General features: G+C 39.4%; 1 protein-coding gene across 1 annotated transcript in view; it reads left to right on the forward strand.

Annotated features, from left to right (window-relative positions):
- Positions 1–22,693, forward strand: part of ZBTB38 (zinc finger and BTB domain containing 38) — a 33,390-nt gene extending 10,697 nt beyond the window's left edge. Inside the window, exon 3 of the mRNA XM_054038765.1 lies at positions 18,319–22,693. Coding sequence (XP_053894740.1) covers positions 18,319–21,903 — 3,585 coding nt within the window. The 3' untranslated portion in view covers positions 21,904–22,693. The remainder of the gene's footprint in view (positions 1–18,318) is intronic.
- The last annotated feature ends 327 nt before the right edge of the window (positions 22,694–23,020 follow it).

Genomic DNA, 23,020 nt, shown 5'->3' on the forward strand with positions numbered 1-23,020 from the left:
CTTGCCTTCTGCCAGTTGAATGTGTAACAGAATTCAGTATGACTGTTTTTGTTGAAAGCCGGGCAGATGTATCAATTGCCAAACAAGAACAGGGGGAAAAAAAAAGAAAACAAAGAAAACTTTATAACAAAACAAAGATGGAAATAATATTGAAACCATTCAGCAGAGACAGTAAAATGCAAGATCTGCTGTGTTTCTAGTAGCAGTACAGCAGGTTGCAGATCTTTTAATTTTTTGTTTAGGAGAAAAATGTGGATTTGTCTCATTTAATAAAGTTGCTTGACTTTCAGGCAGATGAAGAGACAAAGGCTAATTGTTCTGGAATACTGGAATGTTGTCTTTGGTTAGTTTGTAATACCAGAAGTTGAGATAGGAGCACCATTTGCCTAATAAATAGAAGATTGACTCAAACCCCTTTCAATCTTTGAGCCACATTCTGCATTTAAATTTAGAAATTATTCATGGCCTCCTGTTTACTTGTTTCTGAAGGGCCCAAATCAAAATGTTTGATCTGAACTTTCTCAAATACTGGAAGAGTTAAGATCTACTTTCAAATGTTGTGGCTTGGCCCTATCTTAATTAGTTGTATTATATTATCTATATGAACAGTATATTAGTTCTAATAATGTTAGCAAAAGTTGGTAAATTATTCTGTGTTCTATGCCTAAAGCAATATTTTCCACTGTCCCCTGTTAGGCCTTTAAGCTTTTTTAGGATGAACAGGTGCAGACATTAATGTGGTAAAAACAATGTAGGCCTCAGCTGTAGAGAGCTCAGGAGTGGATACACACAGTCTCCAGAGAGTTAACTAGAGATTACTTACAGCATGGCTCATTCTAGGAGAGGAAGGTATAGAGTGCATTAGAGTTATGTTCTGTAATTAGGGTGACCAGACAGCAAGTGTAAAAAATTGGGATGGGTTGGGGAGGGTAATAGGAGCCTATATAAGAAAAAGCACCAAATATCAGGACTATCCCTATAAAATTGGGACATCTGGTCACCCTATCTGTAATGTGTGTACTATCATTGAGGTCCATATTTGGAATGCCTCCTTCCTGGATCTGGCAGTAGAGAATCTGTGGAGTCTGAACTACATCATAGGATGGGGGCAATGGCACAAAAGTTGTCTGATGTGGTTTCTCCCTTCCCCTGAGTCATGACTTATGGGGCATTGTGACAGGGTTGGGACTCAACACTGCGGTACCTCCCGCTGGTACGTCTGGGAATTAGCTCTTTCCTCTGCGGGGCGCCCTCTGCCAGTGGTGTCCTGTCCGTCATCTGCTCCCCTGTTGGTATCCGGACCCACGTTGCTCCCCGCTTGGCAGCCCTCCTCTTCAGGACACTGCCCTCCAGCAGTGCCCACTGCTCAGGTCTCACCCCCTTCCATGGGTCTGGTGTTATCAGCAGTCCTCCGTCTGCACCTGTTCTAGTGGTTAACTGCAGCCTCAAAGTTTAGCCCCTTTGTTGCAGGGGCCAGCCACAGCCTGTATCTGGCCACACTCCTCCTCAGCCAGGTGTAGTACAAGGGGGAAGGAGGGGCCCACCCGCTACTCTGGGTCCCAACCCAGGGACCCTCTAGCAGCAGCCTCTCTGCCCTCCTTCTCTCCCCTTGTCAGACTATTGTCCCTGGGCTGCTTCCCCTTCGGCCCTGTGCACCTGCTCGGCCCTTTGTAACAAGGCTTGCAGCCTGGGGTTTTCCTTGGCCGAGTTCCCCAGCTCCTTTTGCCCTCCCCAACACTGCTCTGTCCAAGGTGCTACCTTTCCGCTCAGGAGCCAGTCCTCTTCCCTTGCCAGTCAGGGGGAGAGTGCCTCTCCTCCTGCTAGGCAGCTTTTATATAGGGCCTCACTTGGCCCTAATTGGCTGCCTCTGCCCTGCCTTGATTGCCTCCCAACAGGCCTCTGTTGATTGGCTGCCAGCCAGCCTGTTCCAGCCCTTTTCTCAGGGGTTGGAGCTCCCGCCCCACCACAGGCATGCATCTATGCATTATGAAAGGCAGTGATTGGCTAGCAAACACTCTGAATGTACAGGTATGAATAACCACATATAGTTGTACTGCATTCTGTGTATATTGAGCTTATATATTGTTTCCCACTCTGCTTTAAGATTGAAACTGCTCGACTGTATTCGAGTGTTTTGGAACCTTTAGGCCTATGCAGTTTAAAATAGTCTTAAAGTACCACATGGCAAAATTTCCAGATGTGAGATTTTCAGACCTCAGAAGCAAGATTCTCAGATGCATGAAAAAGCATCCAAAATGTACCACTATTTCTCAATATTAGCAGGCATGGGACTGTGGTGTCCTCCTTATAACATATATAATATAAATTTGCAAACTATTTTTTACAGTGTAGTTATACCATTTAAAAGTAATCTACTTCTAAAATACCATGGGACTATATATCAAAAAGATTTGTTCACGCAGTGTTGTATGCAAAGTAATTTCTATGACCAAATAATAGAATTGATGCACACTATACTGGTTGAACCTCTGACTCCTCTGTTCATATGTACAAATACAATCTGTGTATGCAGATTGTGGCTCACATCCTGACATAATTTGCATAGGGTCAGACCTTTCTGCTTGTGCAGCTCCCCACTGAAGTTAATAGGATTCAATGCAGACTCAAGTGTCCATCCATGCAGATATGATTGCAGGACTGGAGCCTCTTTTATCTCTGCATGTAAATGATTATGCATGCAAATTGCTCATGAGAATTTAAAAGCTTAGTTGAAGCCCCATTGAAAAGATAGTCCTCTGTTGGCTTCTTGTTCATTTGAAATGTATTTTAAATACAAAAAAGGGCTAAAGATCTTGAGACCTTGAGTTTACATATTGAAATCAGCAACTTCAGGTACTTCAGGCACAGCACTAGCATCTGTTGGAGAAGACTTTTTGAAGTTGGTTGAGCTAAAGTTGCTCTAAAAAATAAACTATCAATTTTTAAAAAAAAAACATGCTTTTGTCTAACCCTCAATTATGTTAGCTGTAGACGTATAGGAATATTAAAACTCTCAGGGGAATCAAATTGTCAAGAAGCTATCTGCACTTCTGCCATCAAATTGGGGCATGTGAATATTTATGAATATAAATTGAAATTGACTGGGATTATCAAAGCAAATTGAGGACGTTAGGCGCCTCAATCCCATTAAAATTCAATGAGAATTTGATACCTAACTCCCTTGGGTTTCTTTGAAAATCCCAGCCTACATACACAAATTGCACAGTTAAACAACTAGTTGCACAATTTCCCTTCTCAAATATGATGGAAAGAAAAGCCTTTGTCTATACAAATAATTGTGTCAGCAAAATCCTGTGGCTTTTGAAAACTTGGCTCATTTATACCTGATCAAAAGATGAGCTGATATATATATATATTTAGATGATGGTTGTCCTGCATGAGGCTTGAATTGGTGGAAGGATATCTGAAGTTATGAAACCCCATTTCTCATTGTTGCAGGTTGAAAAAATAAGAGAAGGCAGAGTATGCTCTTGCTTTTAAGAGACATAACAATTTTTTCCCACCTAATTCAATCTCTGCGCCAGCATTCATTACCATCTGTTTCTGACAGCAGAAGCTCAGTTTGTGGTAAAATAGCTAATTACTAAGGGGAAGGAAGCAGCCCTTTGGTAGGAGTGAGTCCTTGTTTGGAGGAAGTGCCTTGCTTCAGTGAACAGAGAACTTCTACAATGAATCTCTCTGGGTGATCAAAGGGTGAAACTGATGAGCTCCAAAGGGAGCCTTGTTCATTGTTTCTTGGCTGGAACATTGAACTTTTAAGGTTGGTCTTGTGAAGCAAGTGAAAATTGAGGGATGTCATTAGGGACTCCGATAATCCCATAAAAAACATGTTTACTATTGTATATGTATTTTAAATACATAGCCACAAGACAGTATGCTGTAATAAGAGCACCGGACCATGAGATACAAAGAAGTTGAGCTAGTCAGATGGACATTAAGCAGTGGTTATCATGCGGAGGGCTCTGATAATATTCCACATGCTGGAAGGGAATTGATACAACAGACCACAGATTTGAATGTTGATCAACTAACATTCATAGCCCAAGTAGTCCAAAAACTGAAGCTACTAGCCTCTGGAGGATGAAGATCAGGATCTTGCTTATGTTTTTGAAAAATATATATATACAATACATCATTTCCTGCTAGCAGCCAGCACTAACAAATTACATTTGTTTAGATTGTGAAACAAAAAGTATCTGTCCAATAGGATCTTGTTCATCTCATACAAAATAACAGCATACTGTCCAGTCAGCCCACTGCAGTAGCCAAAGCAAAACATTCATTCAGAAGAACAGAATAAACAACCGTCCATTCTGATGCAAAGCTCCATTCTCCCCAGGCCTTACAATCCAGAGTGTCTGGGAAAACAGGTTCCTCAGAAAGATCTTTGCATTGAAGTTCAGTAAATACGGATTATTTCAGACTAAAGAGCATTATACCTTGTACAGGAAGAAGATAACCATAACTTTATCTTAGAGCTGAAAGAACATAGCCAACCTAAATTATATGACTTTCTTTCCCCTATCCCTTCTTCATAGTGCTAGTAGTAGCATTGCACTCTTTTCTGAGGCAGTAAGTAGTCTGATGAGACCAAGAATAGGGAATAGAATTACAGCTAAGAAAAATAGCCTAATTATATTTTTATGGATGTTATTCTGGATATGCTTAAAACTACGATAACCAATGTGTTCAGACTAGGAAAGGAAGATGGGCCTGGGGCCAGTGTGAAGATCAGAGCTACATTTAGCTAGGACATGAGCATTTTAGGGACCCATCTGGCTCCTCCTCTGTGCAGTGGATCCTGGATGCAGCACTACTTGCATGTTGTGCTGCTCCCTGCTGCCAGCACAAAGGGAGGTTTGGAGGGAGAGATGAGAGCTCTACTGGCCAACCTTTTATGCCCAGAAGGGGCACAATACAGAGAGGGCCTAATGCAACCTGAGGCTGCATTAGTGACCATACAGGAGGGGTGGGGATTCCTTTGCTCCCCAACCTTGTGGAACACACTTGCAACACCCTGTTTAAGGTTTTGAAAACAATTGGATGGTGTGTTTACTCAGTTCAAAGGACTTGGGCTAACATAAATATATTCAAGGAGTACAGTAATAAGTAGGAGAAAAGAAGAGGACAAGGAGCTGATATGAGATCGACCTGCAGCTGACTAGCCACAGAGCAATCTGATTATCAGGAATTATTCTGAAATCTCAGCCAGTCAGAGCACAATGGCTGTTATGCTTCTCCTGACTCGTTGCTGCATGGTAGTTGTCACTGTCCATACCGTATGGAAATCCCTGCACTCAGATTCACTACTGCCCTAGGACCCTATCACCCTTATGCCAACAACAAATATGGCCACCAAAGTTTAGCATTTCATCCAGTGACCTTTTATGCAGTTCCAAAATGTTTCCTCTTTTCTTCCATTTAAAGAATAATTACTTTAGTCTCACTATCTCTGAAATATAGTGGACTATTTGACAGTTCAGTATAACTTGAGGGTGATTTCTGTTAACACCAGTAATAAACATATTCTAGGCTAATAAACACCTCAGCCTTCAGCCACAGCCTTAATTTAGACCAGGATATAGTTCTAACCCTCTAAACAAGAAGCATCCTCAAATTATCATCAGTGGTTTTCAACCATTTTTCATTTGCAGACTCCTAAAAAATGTTGAAAGGCGTTGTGGATTGCATTGGCAATCTTAGATGTAGTCTGCGGACCCCCAGCAGTCCACAGGTTGAAAATCACTGTTCTATGGTAACGACAATTTTTCATCGATCCCCAGAGGTCTGCGGATCACAGGTTGAAAACCACTGATCTAGATAATTAGAATGCTGTCAAAGATTCTGTTGGATTGAGAGGCTCCATTTCAAGTGTAACAAAAGATTCATTGGAAGTAACTACACTAAAGATGAGAGGTTAGTTTTATTGCACTCTTACATAAACAAGGATCCATAACTTTATTCAATCTGGCAGGCATAGTTTATTCAGACCATTCTTGAAATTGTATACTCCATTATTTCACTAGTTGTAACACAAAAGAATACAGCTTCCTTTGTGTGAATCCAGCTCCACCTTGTGGGCAACACACAGAGAGGGAAACTGTACTAGATTCAGCAGAATCGGGTTAGCATGAGAACCTTTATGGGAAGAATTTTGAAAACTTTACAATTTAAAGTAATTCTAGAGTTTCCGCAAAGACAGATTTTAACCTCTTGGTACCAGAAATATTGCTTGCATTGGAAAATATATTTGAAAAGGTTTTTACACTTTGGATTTTTGAGCAGGCCCACTGAGGTGGCACTTGTACTTTTTGCAGCTATCTAGGACACACTGACAAGACTTTGACTTTATAGGTGAGATGGCAAAGGTATGTCTACACTGCAATAAAACACCCACAGCTGATGTGTTTTAACTGATTTGGGCTGGGGCTGTGGGGCTATAAATTTGCAGTGTAGAGATTCAGGCTTGCGAGGCAGAAGAGTCCCAGAGTTCAGGCTCCAGCCCAACGCTTAACGTCTACACTCCAATTTTATAGCCCTGCAGCCCGAGTCAGCTGCCCCAAGTCAGCTGCAGGCGTTTTATTGTGATAGACATATCCTTAAGCTGTATGAGAAAGTGTCACTTGGATAGCTCAGTGGTTTGACCATTGGCCTGCTAAACCAAGGGTTGTGAGTTCAATCCTTGAGGGGGCCACTTAGGGATCTGGGGCAAAATCAGTATTTGGTCCTGCTAGTGAAGGCAGGGGGCTGGACTTGATGACCTTTCAAGGTCCCTTCCAGTTTTAGGAGATAGGATATCTCCATTAATTTATACTAAAGTTGCCTCAGGGACATTGATGATGGGTTTTAGTGATTCTTCCCACCTGCATGGGAAAATTTTACATTGAAACTTCACAACAAGAAGTGAAGGGTGTATTGGAAGTGATGAACCACAAAACGGAGAAAATAGAATCCCCACAATTTAACAGTGAGTGAGAAGCTGTTCACATTCATAACACTGTCAGATCTCTCAGGTATAACATAATATTTTTATATTTAAGTTCCCCTATTATGGCACTCCTGTCTGAATTAAAATGTAGGAAAAAACATTCCAGAAAAGAGATGACTGATAAATATGATTAAGAGCCTATAAATGTTGCTGAGGCTATAAAAGGGAAGTAGTATGCTATGTTTACAGTGGCACGCACAAGAAGCAAGAATCTAAAACAGGAAATGTAAGTGGAATTGTAGAAATAATATATAACTATGTTGACTATAGTCCATTAGGCAATAAACTACAAAGGGAGATTGTTGAATCGCCACCTTTTTTCTTTTAATGAGCTAAGGTGAACAAGAGTTGAGATATAAAATGCTGTAGTTCATATGAGGCATTCTTAAAAATAATTGAATAAGCATTTACAAAATTGTGCATACCCTCCTAAAAAGGGGGTGAATAGAAAGTGCAAAGATAAATACCATAAATACGCCTTTACAGTGTGATGCAGATAAGTAATAGGCGATACCAGCACCTCTTTCAAAGTTTTGCTTTTAATAAGGAAAGGTAGAAATGTAGTAAGAAAATGAAAAAAGAATAGTTCTGACCATTTCGTCAAGAATGTTGTAGTTTTATTGTTTTGGATAGTGATATTCAACTGTAACTTCTCTGTTTTGTTCACTGATTCCCACCCTGCTTCTACTCCAGGCTTCAGACATGGGTTACAAGATCTTCAGTGAAACACAACAAAGAGTATTTGAGCATCTGGTGCTTACTTGGCAGTGGTTTCCAAAAGTTTAACAGAGGGAGAGATGAACTAATTCATTAAATCATAACATTTTTCTTCAGTAACAGATATTTTGGTATGCATTTTTATCTGCCATTGGCAGGCCTGGCGGACACCCTTTGATTTGCTTGTATGAGAACATAATGGCCACATTAGGTTAGACCAATGGTCTGTCTATCCCAGTGTCCTGTCTTCTGACAGTAGCTAATACCAGATGCTTTCAGAGGGAATGAACAGAACAAGGCAATTATCTAGTGATCCATCCCCTGTCATCCACTCCCAGCTTCTGGCAATTAAAGGCTTAGGACATCCAGAGAATGGGGTTGCATTCCTGATCATCTTGGCTAATAGCCATTGAAGATTTGTCCTCCATGAACTTATCTAATTATTTTTTGAACCCAGTTATACTTTTGGCCTTCACAACATCTCCTGGCAATGAGTTCTACAGGTTGACTGTGTGTTGTGTGAAGTAATACTTTTGTTTGCTTTAAACTTGCTGCCTATTAATTTCATTGGGTGATCCCTAGTTCTTGTGTTATGTGAAGGACTAAATAACGCTTCCTTATTCACTTCCTTTACACCATTCATGATTTTGTGGACCTTTATGTATCCCCCCTTAGACACATTTTCCAAGCTGAAAAGTCCCAGTGTTTTTAATTTTTCCTCATATGGAAGCTGTTCCATACCCCTAATCATTTTTGTTGCCCTTCTGTGTACCTTTTCCTATTCTAATGTATCTTTATTTGAGAAGGGACGACCAGAACTACAGGCAAGATTCAAGCTGTGGGTGTACCATGGATTTATATAGAAGCATTGTGATGTTTTCTGTCTTGTTATCTGTCCCTTTCTGATTGGTTCCTAACATTCTGCTGGCTTGTTTGACTGCTGCTGCATATTGAGCAGAGGCTTTCAGAGAACTATCCACGATGATTCCAAGATATTTCTTGAGTGGTAACAGCTAATTTAGACTCCATCATTTTGTATGTATAGTTGGGATTATGTTTTCCAGTGCGCGTTACTTTGCATTTGTAAACACTGAATTTTATCTGCCATTTTGTTACCCGGTTTTGTGAGAACCCTTTGTAACTCTTTGTAGTGTGCTTTGGACTTAACTATCTGGAGTAATATTGTGTCCATAGGCACCGACTCCGTGGGTGCTCCGGGGCTGGAGCACGCAAGGGGAAAAATTAGTGGGTGCTCTGCACCCACCGGCAGCCAAGCTCCCCACCCTGCCTCACCTCCACCTCTGCCTCCTCCCCTGAGAGCGCTGCGTCCCTGCTCCTCCACCTACATCCCAGCGCTTGCTGCCACCAAACAGTTGTAGCAAGCTCTGGGAGGGAGGGGGGAGGAGTGGGAAAGTGGTGCACTCAGGGGAGGAGGCAGGGAAGAGGCGGGGCTGGGGCGGGGTTTTGGGGAAGGAGTTGGAATAGGGGCAGGGAGGGAGCGGAGTTGGGGCGGGGACTTTGGGGAAGGGGTTGGAATGGGGGCGGGAGGGGGCAAGGCAGGGGTGGAGGCGGGGCGGGGCCGGGGGCAGAGGGGGTCGAGCACCCACTGGTGCCAGTAGAAGTCAGCACCTATGATTGTATCATCTGCAAATTGTGCCACTTCACAGTTTATCCCTTTTTACAGAACATTTATGAATATGTTGAACAGCACTGGTCCCAGTACGGATCCCTTGGGGACACCGCTATTTATCTCTCTCCATTCTAAAAACTGACCATTTATTTCTATCCTTTGTTTACTGTCTTTTAACCAGTCACTGATCCATGAGATGACCTTCTCTCTTATCCCATGACTGCTTACTTTGCTTAAGAGCCTTTGTTGAGGGACTTTGTCAAAGGCTTTCTGAAAGCTCAAGTACACTATATCAACTGGATCACTCTTGTCCACGTGCTTGTTGACCACCCTCCCCCCATCCAAGTATTCTAATAAATTGGTGAAGCATGATTTCCCCTTACACAAGCCGTGTTGGCCCTTCCCCAACAAATCGTGTTCATTTATATGTCTGGTAATTCTGTTCTTTACTGTAGTTTCAACCAATTTGCCTGATGCTGAAATTAAGTTTACTGGCCTGTAATCCCAGGATTGCCTCTGAAGCCTTTTTTAAAAATTGGTGTCACATTAGCTATTCTACAGTCATCTTGTATGGAAGCTGATTTAAGTGATAGGTTACATTCCACAGTTAGTAGTTTTGCATTTTCATATTTGAATTCCTTCAGAACTCTTGGGTGAATATCACTGGTCCTGGGGACTTATTACTGTTTATCTGTTTATTCCAAACTCACCTCTCCTGGCATCTCAATCTGGGACACTTTCTCAGGTTTGTCACCAAAAAGGAATGGCTCAAATGTAGGACTCTCCCTTACATCCTTTGTAGTGAAGACCAATGCGAAGAATACATTTTGCTTCTCCACAATAGCCTGGTCTTCTTAGGCTTGGTCTACACTACCCCCCCTAATTCGAACTAAGGTACGCAACTTCAGCTACGTGAATAACTTAGCTGAAGTCGAAGTACCTTAGTTCGAACTTACCTTGGTCCACACGCGGCAGGCAGGCTCCCCCGTCGACTCCGCGGTACTCCTCTCGCCGAGCTGGAGTACCGCAGTCGACGGCAAGCACTTCCGGGTTCGACTTATCGCGTCCAGACTAGACGCGATAAGTCGAACCCAGAACTTCGATTTCCAGCCGTCGAACTAGCTGGTAAGTGTAGCCAAGGCCTTAGAGTGTTCCTTTTTTGGTCTGTTTAATTATATTTCTACACTTGACTTGCCAGAGTTTATGCACCTTTCTATTTTCCTCAGTAGGATTTGACTTCCAGTTTTTAAAGAATGCCTTTTTGCCTCTAACCACTTTTTTCACTCTATAGCTTAGCTATTTTTTTGGCCCTCTTACTACAGTTTTTAGTTTGGGGTATACATTTAATTTGAGCCTCTATTACAGTGTTTTTAAAAGTTTCCATGCAGCTTGCAGGCATTTTGCTCTTGTAATTACCTTTTTAATTTTTGTTTTTTAACTAGCTTCCTCATATTTGTGGTGTTCTCCTTTCTGAAATTAAATGCTACTGTGGTGGGCTTCTTTGATATTTTCCCTTCCACAAGAATATTAAATTTAATATCATTATGGTCGCTATTACTGAGCAGTTTAGATATATTCCCTCTTGGACCAGATCCTGTGCTCCACTTAAGACTAAATCAAGAATTGCCTCTCACCTTGTAGGTTCCAGGACTAGCTGCTCCAAGAAGCAATCATTAATGGTGTCTAAAAACTTTATCTCAGCATCCCATCCGGAGATGATATGTACACAGTCAAAATGGGGATAGTTGAATTCCCTGTTATTATTGAGTTTTCTATTATAGGCTTTCTAATCTCCCTGAACATTTCACAATCAACATCACCATCCTGGTCAGATAGTTGGTAGTATATTCTTACTGCTGTACTATTATTATTCCATCATAGAGATTCTATGGTATAGTTTGATTTATTTAAAATTTTTACTATATTTGACTCTATGCTTTCTTTCGCATCTAGTGCCACTCCCTCACCAGCACATCCTATTCTGTCATTCTTATATATTTTATATGCTGGTATTACCATGTTCCATGGATTATCATCATTCCACCAAGTTTCTGTGATACCTATTATATCAGTATCCACATTTTAATATCGGCACTCAAGTTCACCCATTTTAGTATTTAGAGTTCTAGCATTTATATACAAGCACTTATAAAATGTGTCACTTTTTAGTTGTCTGCCTTCATGTGATGTAATTGAATGGGACTCTTTTTCTTTTGACGTTTCTCTTCAGTTCCTACTTGTACTTTATCAACTTGTATCCTCTCCTCTTTATTAGGATATAGAGAAAGTTCAAAATGATGACGGGTCACCAATAGCTTCTTCGCTTTACAACCAGTCCACATCTTCAAACACACACACCCATAAGGTGCATGTGGTGTGGTATGTTATTATATAATTATCTATACTTCCCTGAAGTATGATTAGTCAGATTTGTACTTATATTTCACAATTTTCAGTCTTTCTATTTATCTTTAATATTGAGATTATTTATAGTGATGGTCACCGTTTCCAGGTAAAAGTATCAGCCTGGACTGATCTTCATTTGCTGCCAAAATTGGCAACCCAATAATTTTTGTCTTATTGAACATTGTGCTTAAGGTCCTTGATGTGTGAGAAATGTTTATGAAACTGTGTCAACAGCTTTACTCCTCTGTAGAGGATAGGGTAATAACTTCCTACATGCAATGGCACCTGCGACCATACACACGTTACACTCAGTGCGTACCACTGGCAGTTGAGAAGGAGCAGCACTGGCTGCCCCACTGCCCATTCAGATTTGGCCTCACTTAACCTCTGTCATGATGGGACGGCTGTGGGGCCAAACTGAGTGAATGGCATTGGGACCTGGTACATTGTGGCCACCGTACCACTCAGGCTTGGCTGGAATAATAGAAATGGGATTATATTTAAGAGTACAAAGTGCATTGTCTTGCACTGAGGAACTAATAAAAATTTCTGCTATAAACTGGAGTTATTATGTTGGAAATGATGGAGGAGGAAGACCAGGGTGTATTCGTCAATCACAGGATGACTATGAGCCAACAATGTAATGCAGATGTAAGAAAGTCAAATGCAATCTTAGGTGTATCAGGCAGGGTATTTCTAGTAGAGATAGGGAAGTACTAATGCCATTGTAGAAGGCATTGATCAGACCTCATCTGGAATGCTGTGCACAGTTCCAGTCGCTCATGTTGAAGAAAGATTAATTCAAACTGGAACAGGTGCCAAAAAGGGCTACCAGGATGATCAGGGAATGAAGAGCCTATTTTATGAGAGGAGACTAGAGAGCTTGGCTGAGAACAGATATTGCTCTATAAATACATCAAGCAGATAAACACCAGGGAGGGAGAAGAGCTATTTAATCTAATCTAAAGGACAGTCTGGCACAACAAATGGGTATAAACTGGCCATGTATAAATTTAGGCTGGAAACTAGAAGAAAGTTTCTAATGATCAGAGGAGTGAGGTTCTGGAATAGCCTCCCAATAGAAATAGTGGAGGTGAACAACCTAACTACAGTAGAACCTCAGAGTTACGAACACCAGAGTTACGAACTGACTGGTCCACTACACACCTAATTTGGAACCAAAGTACATCAGACAACAGCGGGGTGGAGGGGGGAGGCAAATACAGTACAGTACTGTGTTATATGTAAACTACTAAAAAAGTAAAGGGAAAGTTTAAAAAAAGATTGACAAAGAAACTGTTTCTGTGCTTGTTTCATTTAAATTAAGATGGTTGAAAACAGCATTTTTCTTATGCATAGTTAAGTTCCAAAGCTATATTAAGTCAATGTTCATTGTAAACTTTTGAAAGAACAACCATAACATTTTGTTTAACTATGATCATTTCAGAACAACCTCCATTCTGACATCAGGAATCATAACATTCAAAAACCAGTAGGAGAACACTTCAATCTCTCTGATCACTCAGTAAGGGATCGGCGGGTAGCAATCGATCTATCGGGGATCAATTTATCACGTGTAGTGTAGACACGATAAATTGATCCCCGATCACTGTTCCATCTCCTCCCACTCGCTTCTTCCTGCCCCTGCTCCTTCCACTGCACCCAGTGCCTCCTGAACCGCTGATCCGCGGGAGGCGCTGGGAGAGAGAGGGTGGAGCTGATCAGCAGGGCCCGTAGGTGTGTGGGAGGGTTGGGGAGGAAGGGAAGGAGCTGATCTGCAGTGTTGCCAGTGGGTGCTGAGCACCCACTGTTTTTTTTCCCCGTGAGTGCTCCAGCCCCAGAGCACCCACGGAGTCAGCGCCTATGCAGGCAAACTCTTTTGGAATTGTACCAGCCAAAACAAAAGAAAGCAAAAAGTATTATATGTGAAAAACAGCTTGCTCCATATTGGAGTTTTTTCATGTAGTTTTTCAGATGGTGTAGAGTATAGTACAAGATTAATACCCAGATAACAAATCATAACTTCTGCTTTCTCCAAAGAAGCTATGCAAAAAGGTATTGTACTAAGCAGAGTGCAACATCCATGATTCAGAGACTACAAAGGCTTGTAATCTGAGTGCATGCAGGTACAAGTCTAAATCACGAGTATTTTCCCCTAAAGATGGTATGCTGAAGTAACTGGCTGAAGAATCAGCCAATCTTTCTATTATGAACATTTCAGTTCACTTATTATGGGCTTTGTGTATAAATTAATTTTAGTGTAGAAATAGCCATCTGATGTACTTAGCAACAGTGTCAGATGATCTGTCCTTTCAGATTAACACTAACTATGCTATTACAAAGAATGATTTAAAAAAAATACTGGCAAGCTTCTCTTGCCTTGGTCACTGGGAGGTAGAGTTGACAGTATTTTTTTTCTTACACAGAAAGTAATTCAATAGCTTCTTTTGTGAGATCTTATTTTTGACATCTAATGCTTGTGTTTCTAATATCATATCACATAAGCAAGTCTGATGTATTGTCAGCCACTGTCTATGAAAAAATAATTGTTAATACAGTATCTCTATGGGATTGTGGCTGCTTGGCTGAAGAAACATATTTTTATCAGTACTCTTTATGTAGAAGATAGTCTCATGTACTAGAAACTAATTATGTCTGGGTTTTCAGATAGTGGACCAAAAGAGATAGCAGTCTTAAACTAAAATAAATTTCAGGTCAGTATTCTAATTAAAGTGAATTAACGTTTAATATCTCTTCTTATAACCTATGCAAATTTAATGAAAAAACTACATAATGCAACATTATTTAAAAAATATATGCATGATGGTGTGATTTAGATTCTCAGCTTGTACAAGTGAGCATCTCACCGTTGACTTCCATCTTTCACCAGCTGAGGATCTGGGCCAGCCACAATCAATTTGACTTTCTTAGGGCACTGTTGCTCAATACCCTGCTTATGTGCATATGTAGTATTTTATCTCACAGTATATACTACTGAATTCATTTCTGTAACTTTGATTCATTACATACAGACACTCCCCAACTTACACAAGCGTTCCGTTCCGGAACGCCTTGCGTAACTCGAATTTTGCGAAAGTTGAAAACGTATCTCCAACCATTGCGCAAAAAAACCCCCAAAACCCCAAACTCCTATATCTAGCTTACGGAACTTTTTCCATAAACTCGGATTTGCGTAGGTCGGGTTTACGTAACTCGGGGAGCGTCTGTATATTATTTGCTATGTGAACCATAACTTTGAATTTCTTGTGTTCTGTGCATTTTAAATTCTCAACTATGCACAACTTTTGTGCATCGAATAGCTAAAAGTTCCCTATTACAAACAGGAGCCCCGAGCCAGATTGTAAAAATAAGTGATTTTATTCTCAAGTTCCACTTGTGATACCTAAATAAGACGTCTCTCTCAATATATTGTGCATGTTGTCATAATATGGATTGTCTTTCTTATCTGCTTTGATTAGCAGTGAAGTAATTAAAGTTCCCTTTTTTAAATTGTCATTAGAGTTCAGAGCTAACGCTGCAGTGAGAGGAATGAGGTAATTCACACCTCTTTCAGAACTTTTGTTTTAGGCTGGCCATAGATTCCAGAAGACATCACTCTATTGATATATATTTGATTTTTGGAGATAATCTTTGTGATGATAGGGCTAGTGGCTTAAATTTTTTAAACTGAAAGCTTACATTTAGCACACAAGTTGCTGCAGAAAACAGTACTGGCTCACCCACCACATAGTGGTATAATTTGACCCTGATTACAAATCATAAAAGTGTCCATATTTAGTCATTCTCTTTTGGATCCGTTGTAGTTTAAACTAATGAAGTGTCATAAATTAGTAGCAGGGCTGGCCTTACCATGAGGCGAACTGAGGCGGCCGCCTCAGGTGCCAGACTGTGGGGGGGGCACCACTAGGACCCAGAGTGTAGAACAGTGGTTCCCTAACTGGGGTTCGTGAACTCCTGGGGGTTCATGAAATGTTACAAGGGTTCTCAGGAAAAAATTCCCTAATGGCAGAAAGAGCTGTGGCTAAGGTCTCCAGGCAGCACGGGGCCAGCAGCCTGGAGCCCCTGGACTTCCAACAGCTAAGCAGATCAAAGCAAGCATATCACACTAAGGAGATTTAAACTTCAAGACTCCTTATAAGAAATGGAAAGGGAGGTGGATATTTTTGATGATTTTTAAATTAAATAGGCAGCTAGTATTGTTTTTAAAATTATTATGAACAAGTTTAAGCTTTGTTGTAATGTGCGTTGCTTGCCTGGACTGCTCAAGACCTGAATGCTTGTGTAGGAGGAACTCTTTGAGTTGGCTTCTTAAATACCTTCATGCTGTGTCACATCTGATACTCCTTGATGAAACATAGGAGACTTGTCTTATAATAGGCTTATTCAAAGTGATACAAGCTACGAAAGTGAGATCTTGGAAGAGTGTTGCCGTTTTTATAATGTAATAAAAATACTGTAATGATAAATAGTAATTAATAATCAATAGTGAGTAATAAGCATGTCATAAAAACAAATTTTATATTTCCAAGATCACTGCTTTTATAATTTATACTCGGGTAAAGGAGAAAATCCCTGGAAATATTCATTTTTAGGAGGGGGTTCGCGAGACTTGACATTTTAGTTAAAGGGGTTCTCAGGTTGTTAAAGTTTGGGAACCACTGTTAAGTGTTACTTAAAATTTTTGAACAAGGCATTTTAAGTTGTTAGTTCTCCTTTATTGGGGTAGGTAGCAGAGCAGTACCATGAGAGGAGTATAACAGGAAGAAGGCAGAATTGAGACCTTTCAAAATTTTGGCCGAAGCGAGGGGGTATGGGGGCATCATTTGATTTCCCTGCCTCAGGTGCCAAAATGTTGTGGGCCAGCCCTGATTAGTAGTCCTGCAGATCTTTGGTTCTGGTGATTGCTAACTGAATATGGAACTGTTACTTCTTACTCTGATGACTTGAAAGCAGAGCTCAAAGTAGGAAGAAAAAAGAAGGGGATTCATGTTATGCTGCAGAACAGGTCTAAATTTGAACAGAACCCAGTATTTGGTAAAAATCAGAGAGATTTCTGCAGCATATATTCAGTCAATTCCACCCATTAACTGTTTTCTCTTTTCCTTATTTTATTTCCATTAATATACTGTTTCATTCTGAGAATCTTGGCATCCTTCCTTCTTATTGAAGTGAAATATAAGAAATTTTATACAATAGTGCCTTGCTAGTCTGAACACTTTGTAATCCTCAATAAAATAAAATGGAGGCATTTTAATATCACTCAGCAAACATTAAACAGCAGAGTATTGCAATGAACTCTCATTATTGGTATAATTAAAAAAAAGTCAAGCATAGTTATTAGGATACTGTGAACTGCTATTACAAAAAAACCCCAAATGACAAAATAAACAAAATACATTTTGTTATCATTACCCTGGATTTTTGTTATTATTGTATTTTTAATTCACAAAATTCAGTAATTCACAATGAAACTTCCAGACATTATTAATGAGGTTCTATCTAATAAAGCCCAACGACTAATTTAAATATTAATTTTAATGAATTATATAAAAGAATTCTTATATAAAAGAACATCCGTTGATGTTAAAATCATGATTTATGTGTTTTATCATTTGGTTTTTAAAACAGTATTTTGTCATTGGAGCTTTTTAATTTTTGGAACCTCTAATTTTTCTATAATGGGATCAAATGTTAAATGTGATTATCTGATAAACACAGTCCTGGAGCTCTAAGTCCTCTGTTATCCATGGAACAGATACAATATGGGTAGCAGCAGTTCAAGTTTCCTCACACTGCCACATCAATATGTCTCAACCCTGACCTTGGAGGGACCATCTCTAGGGTTGAGTTCCGTTTCTTTGTTCATTCAGGCTAAACTTCATCACTTGCACCTCTGGCCATTCAGAAGGCTGGAGGCTCTGATTTTAAATACTGGATATCAGCCAGGCTGCAAATATAAAGAATTGATCTGGCTATTGAGGAACAAGAGAGATGCTTGTTCTCCTGTCCCTGCCACTGAGGAGCTGCCAGAGCTCCTCCATCCCTAATCTATTTGTAAATATTATTTAAAGATTTGTGTAGACCTTGAATGAAACATTATGACAGAACATACTTTGAATATATAACTTATGATGTATATAAATGCATTTGAGTTACAAATGAATGTTATTTTTTTTAGCTCCTTGGATAATTTACCCATTTCTACAGAATGGGTCAACTTTTGTATGAAAATTGAGTGGGCGGTAGAGGGGACCCTTTAAAATTAATTCTGAAATACAGGGCCTCACTCTGTAAACTTTTACTAGTAAGAATTGTGGTTACTTCCCTGACAAGTCGCCCTATTACCATCAATATTGTTTGCAGGATCAAACCCAAGTTTTTTTACCTGAAAATGCTATTGCATAACTTCACCCTCCCTTTTTACCTGAATTAAAACAAAACAAAACAAACCTGAAAAAAGTCCCCAATTACAGAGCTGATTTTTGTAATAGCTTTTAAAAGCAAATTTAACTGTTAACTCTTTTTTTTGTTGTAGATGACAGTCATGTCCCATTCAAAGGATCTCAAGGATGACTTTCATAGTGACACGGTACTCTCCATTTTAAATGAACAGCGCATTCGGGGTATTTTATGTGATGTCACTATAATTGTGGAAGATACCAAATTTAAAGCCCACAGTAATGTACTAGCAGCTTCAAGCCTTTATTTCAAAAATATTTTTTGGAGTCATACAATCTGTATTTCCGGACATGTCCTGGAGTTAGACGATCTTAAGGCTGAAGTGTTTACTGAAATACTTAATTATATCTACAGTTCCACAGTAGTTGTTAAGAGACAGGCGACTGTAACAGACCTTGCAGCTGCAGGGAAAAAACTGGGAATATCATTTCTGGAAGATCTTACAGACATTAATTTTTCAAATTCCCCTTGTCCATATGCATTTTGTATAACTGAAAAAGGGGTGGTCAAAGAAGAAAAAAATGAAAAAAGACATGAAGATTCAGCTATCACAAACGGGCCAAGAATCACAAATGCTTTTTCAATTTTTGAAACTGAAAATAATAACAATTTGTTTTCTCCACTTGACTTGAGAGCAAGTTTTAAAAAGGTATCTGAGACAATTAAAGCAACCAACATTGGCCTTGATAGGGATGATGTTGGAAAAGATGCTGAGCCAGCCAGTACGTTAGCTGAACACTCCTATGCAGTTTCTTCTGGAGGTGATGCTTTTCAAGAAACTCCTTTTTTAGAACATGACAGCAGCCCTCTGTACAAAATGAGTGAAGACAATTATGAAACTCTTCCGACAACACCTCTATTTCAACCAATAAAACAAGCATGTGGTACACCAAAGATGGCCTTTAAATCCCAATGTACTGGTTTGGCTATAGCAAAAATATCAGCCCCCAAAGTAACCAATACAGAGGTTCAACAAGAAGCAGTTACAGATCAAGCGATTATTCCTTTCCCTCATGATAAGGCAGGAGACTTACTTTTTTCCACAGAAGAGGAAAATAAATCTGCTAACATCCCTGGACCCAGAGCAACAGTTATTCCACCTGTTTACAGATGTAACTGTTGTACCAGATCATTTGATGACAGAGCTTTACTCAGTACCCATCTTCAGCTTCACACAAATCATCAGGAACCTTTAATATGCAAATACTGCAGCAAACAATTTGCAAATCTTAACAGACTGGAGAATCATGAACAAGTCTGCAGGAGTTCAGGCAGCATATCTGTTCAGAGTGGAAATGAACAAAAAATGTTAGATAACTATACTACTACTGATGAAAGAAATGGAAGCTCACATGGAAACACAGAGCCTCTGTTGTCTGAAAACAATATTACTGATTACTCCAGTGCAAACTGCACCTTGCCAGAAACAGATCATTTGGTTAAAGTTGTTGATGGGCAGATATTATATACATGCATTGTTTGCAAACGTAGCTATGTAACACTGTCTAGCCTTCGAAGACATGCAAATGTGCATTCATGGAGAAGAACTTATCCTTGCCATTACTGCAACAAAGTGTTTGCATTAGCTGAATATCGTACCAGACATGAAATCTGGCACACAGGGGAAAGGCGTTATCAGTGCATTTTCTGCCTTGAGACTTTCATGACCTATTATATACTAAAAAATCATCAGAAATCTTTCCATGCAATTGACCATCGACTTGCAGTAAATAAAAAAACAGCTAATGGAGGCTTAAAGCCTAGCATGTATCCTTACAAACTTTATAGGCTTTTACCTATGAAATGCAGAAGGCTACCTTATAAGTCCTACCAGAATTCTTCGTATGAAAATGTACAAGCAAGCAACCAAGTTAATGAAGCAACTTCTGGTACCTGCATTATTCAGAATTCTCTCAGCTCTGAACTACCTTCGCTGAATTTTCAAAATAATATATTAACAAACAATACCACTATTTCCTTGAATACATCTTCATGCAATGATGCAACATCATCTATGAATATTCAGAATATTTCACCTTGGGCAGTAGGAATGTTAAATTCTGACCTACAAAGTGACTTTTTTACTGCAGAAAAATCAGTGCCCCAAGCTGCAAATGAACTTAGTTCTGGTTCTCAGGAATGTGATTCCTCCGTTCTGTCTTTCAGTAATGTGAGTGAAAATTCAACCTCTGTTATTAACTATAGCAGTTCAGCACCCTCGGTTATAATGCACAGTAGTAGAGTTTCATCAGTAATAATGCACAGTAATGCAGTCACTTCTATGGGAAGCAGTAAGACAATATCCTCCAGTAATACAGCCACTCAGTCCATAAAAGATGACTGTAAACATGGGTCAGATAATTATGGCAAAGGCATTACTAAAGCAAAAACTATTAAAGAAAAAAAGAAAACACTTCTGTACAATAGAGGAGAAACACTCGAGGAGTTACAGTATATTACAGGATCTGGAGGTTCATCTAACAAGACTACAGATACTGTTCAAGAATCAAGTAAAACTGAAACCTACATTGCAAAGCCTGCCTTACCTGGAACATCAACTGATAGTAATGTTGCTCCTCTTTGTCAAATAACAGTAAAAATTGGGAATGAGGCTATTGTAAAAAGACATATTTTAGGTTCCAAACTGTTTTATAAAAGAGGAAGAAGGTCTAAATGTGAATCTGAACAGGACAATCAGCCTCAGGAGACTGAAACAGAGAGAAAAGAAAGAAGCCCAGCTAGGCTTTGCAGATCAGAATGTATGGAACTGACTGAAATGTGTGATGATGTAAGTGATCAGGATTCCAATGACAAACCTTGGAGACCTTATTATAATTACAAACCCAAAAAGAAATCTAAACAGCTAAGAAAAATTAGAAAAGTCAAATGGAGGAAGAATCATGGAAACAAGAACTCCAGTAGTGAAAGTGAAAATACATGCAATAGAGAGTATGCACTTAGAAAAATTCCTGAAGAAAAGGGCATCAATAAAGAAGGAAACACAGAAATGCCTAATCTTCATTGTGAGCTCTGTGAGAGAGAGAAATCTTCCACTGAAGAAATCCAGGAACCTATACATTGGCATGTACCTACTTCAAAGCCTTATATTTGTGAATTATGCCAAAAGCAGTTCCAGAGCCCATCCACACTAAAAATGCATATGAGATGTCATACTGGAGAAAAGCCGTATACTTGTAAAACCTGTGGTAAGTGTTTTTCAGTTCCAGGAAACCTACAGAAACATGAACGTATTCACTTGGGTGTCAAGGATTTTGTCTGTCAATATTGTAGTAAGGCATTCACTTTAAATGAAACGCTTAAAATACATGAAAGAATACATACTGGAGAAAAACGCTACCACTGTCAATTCTGCTTACAGAGTTTTTTATATCTTTCTACCAAAAGGAATCATGAGCAAAGACATGTACATGAACACAATGGAAAAGGATATGCTTGTCTTCAGTGCCCCAAAATTTGCAAGACAGCAGCTGCTCTTGGAATGCACCAGAAGAAACATCTATTCAAAAGCCCAAGTCAACAGGATAGAAAAGAGTATTTGTGTAATGAAAGCTCTAAACATTTGGAAAATCAACATTTCATTGACTCAGATGGGAATGAAGTTAATAGTATACAGAGTATGACTCCAAAAGTTATACTTTGAGTGACAGTTGTCAAAAACAAGAAAAGAGCACTGGAGAAAAATATATAGAAGCGTGGAATGCAAAGGAAACTCCAGATTTAGGCAGGTTCAAAAAATGTAGATAACATTTCTTCGTCCAAATAACTTTCATATATTAGTACAGTATATGCAAAAAATACACTGCAACAGAAAAGCTAGGAATATTTGCAATAGTCTAAACATAGCATGAGGGAGAATAAAAGTCTGATCCAAAATAGTTCTGCAACAGTGAATGGCTGTAATACATACACAGAAGAAAACAGTAGGACAGTAGGTCCAATCAGAACCTTTTTAGTTGGAGTTACACGCAACTAGCCATTGAACTGTCTTAAATGTACAATACTGTATTTGATTCTGAATCACTTTGGACATAATAAAGGCCAAATATATGGGTTCAGAGCACATTCACTATGAAGAATTTGTGCTACAGAAGATGATGTGATGCATTTATACTCAAACTTTCATGGTATTGTGTTTATAAATGAAAAATAAAATGTAAAAGATCATGGCCTAATGTATACAGTATCTTAAAATAATCCGGTAAAGATAGAAAATGTTTATTGAATGTGAGTATGAAGTATAGTTCAGTTTTGGAAAACTTTTCTGTATCTCAAACCTTGGTTTATACTGTTGTATGATTATTACATTTTACACTATCTATATTCAATTTTACAATTACATTGATAAGCAATGGGTATCTGAGTGTCAATGAGGATTGGAAGCCCTGATTCATGATACTCCTGTGGTATTCAATAAATGTTCATCTTAAATATTAAGTCTTCCAAGCTGCGTTAGTCCCGGAAAGTCCACCTATCAATTGTATGTCAGGCCAATTAATCCAGGGGCAAATCCAGATTTATTGTTGTAGAAGCCAAATGAAACACACTTCAGCTTCATGGTCAAGGAGTTGTGGAACTGTCCAGTGTAAAGACCGTGTGTAAATACATTTCCCACCTTCCAGTGGCTCTGCAACTCTTGAATTTTTGGAACCATCTCGCTTCTCATTGAGAGATGCTTAGTCCATGAGAGTTCCTCCAGCTGGAATAATTCCACACATGCCATGAGCAGGAGTTGGACTAGCTCTTGGTCTTCAAATGAG

This window comes from Malaclemys terrapin, chromosome 9 (genome assembly GCF_027887155.1).
Source record: "Malaclemys terrapin pileata isolate rMalTer1 chromosome 9, rMalTer1.hap1, whole genome shotgun sequence".
NCBI classification, from domain to species: Eukaryota; Metazoa; Chordata; order Testudines; family Emydidae; genus Malaclemys; species Malaclemys terrapin.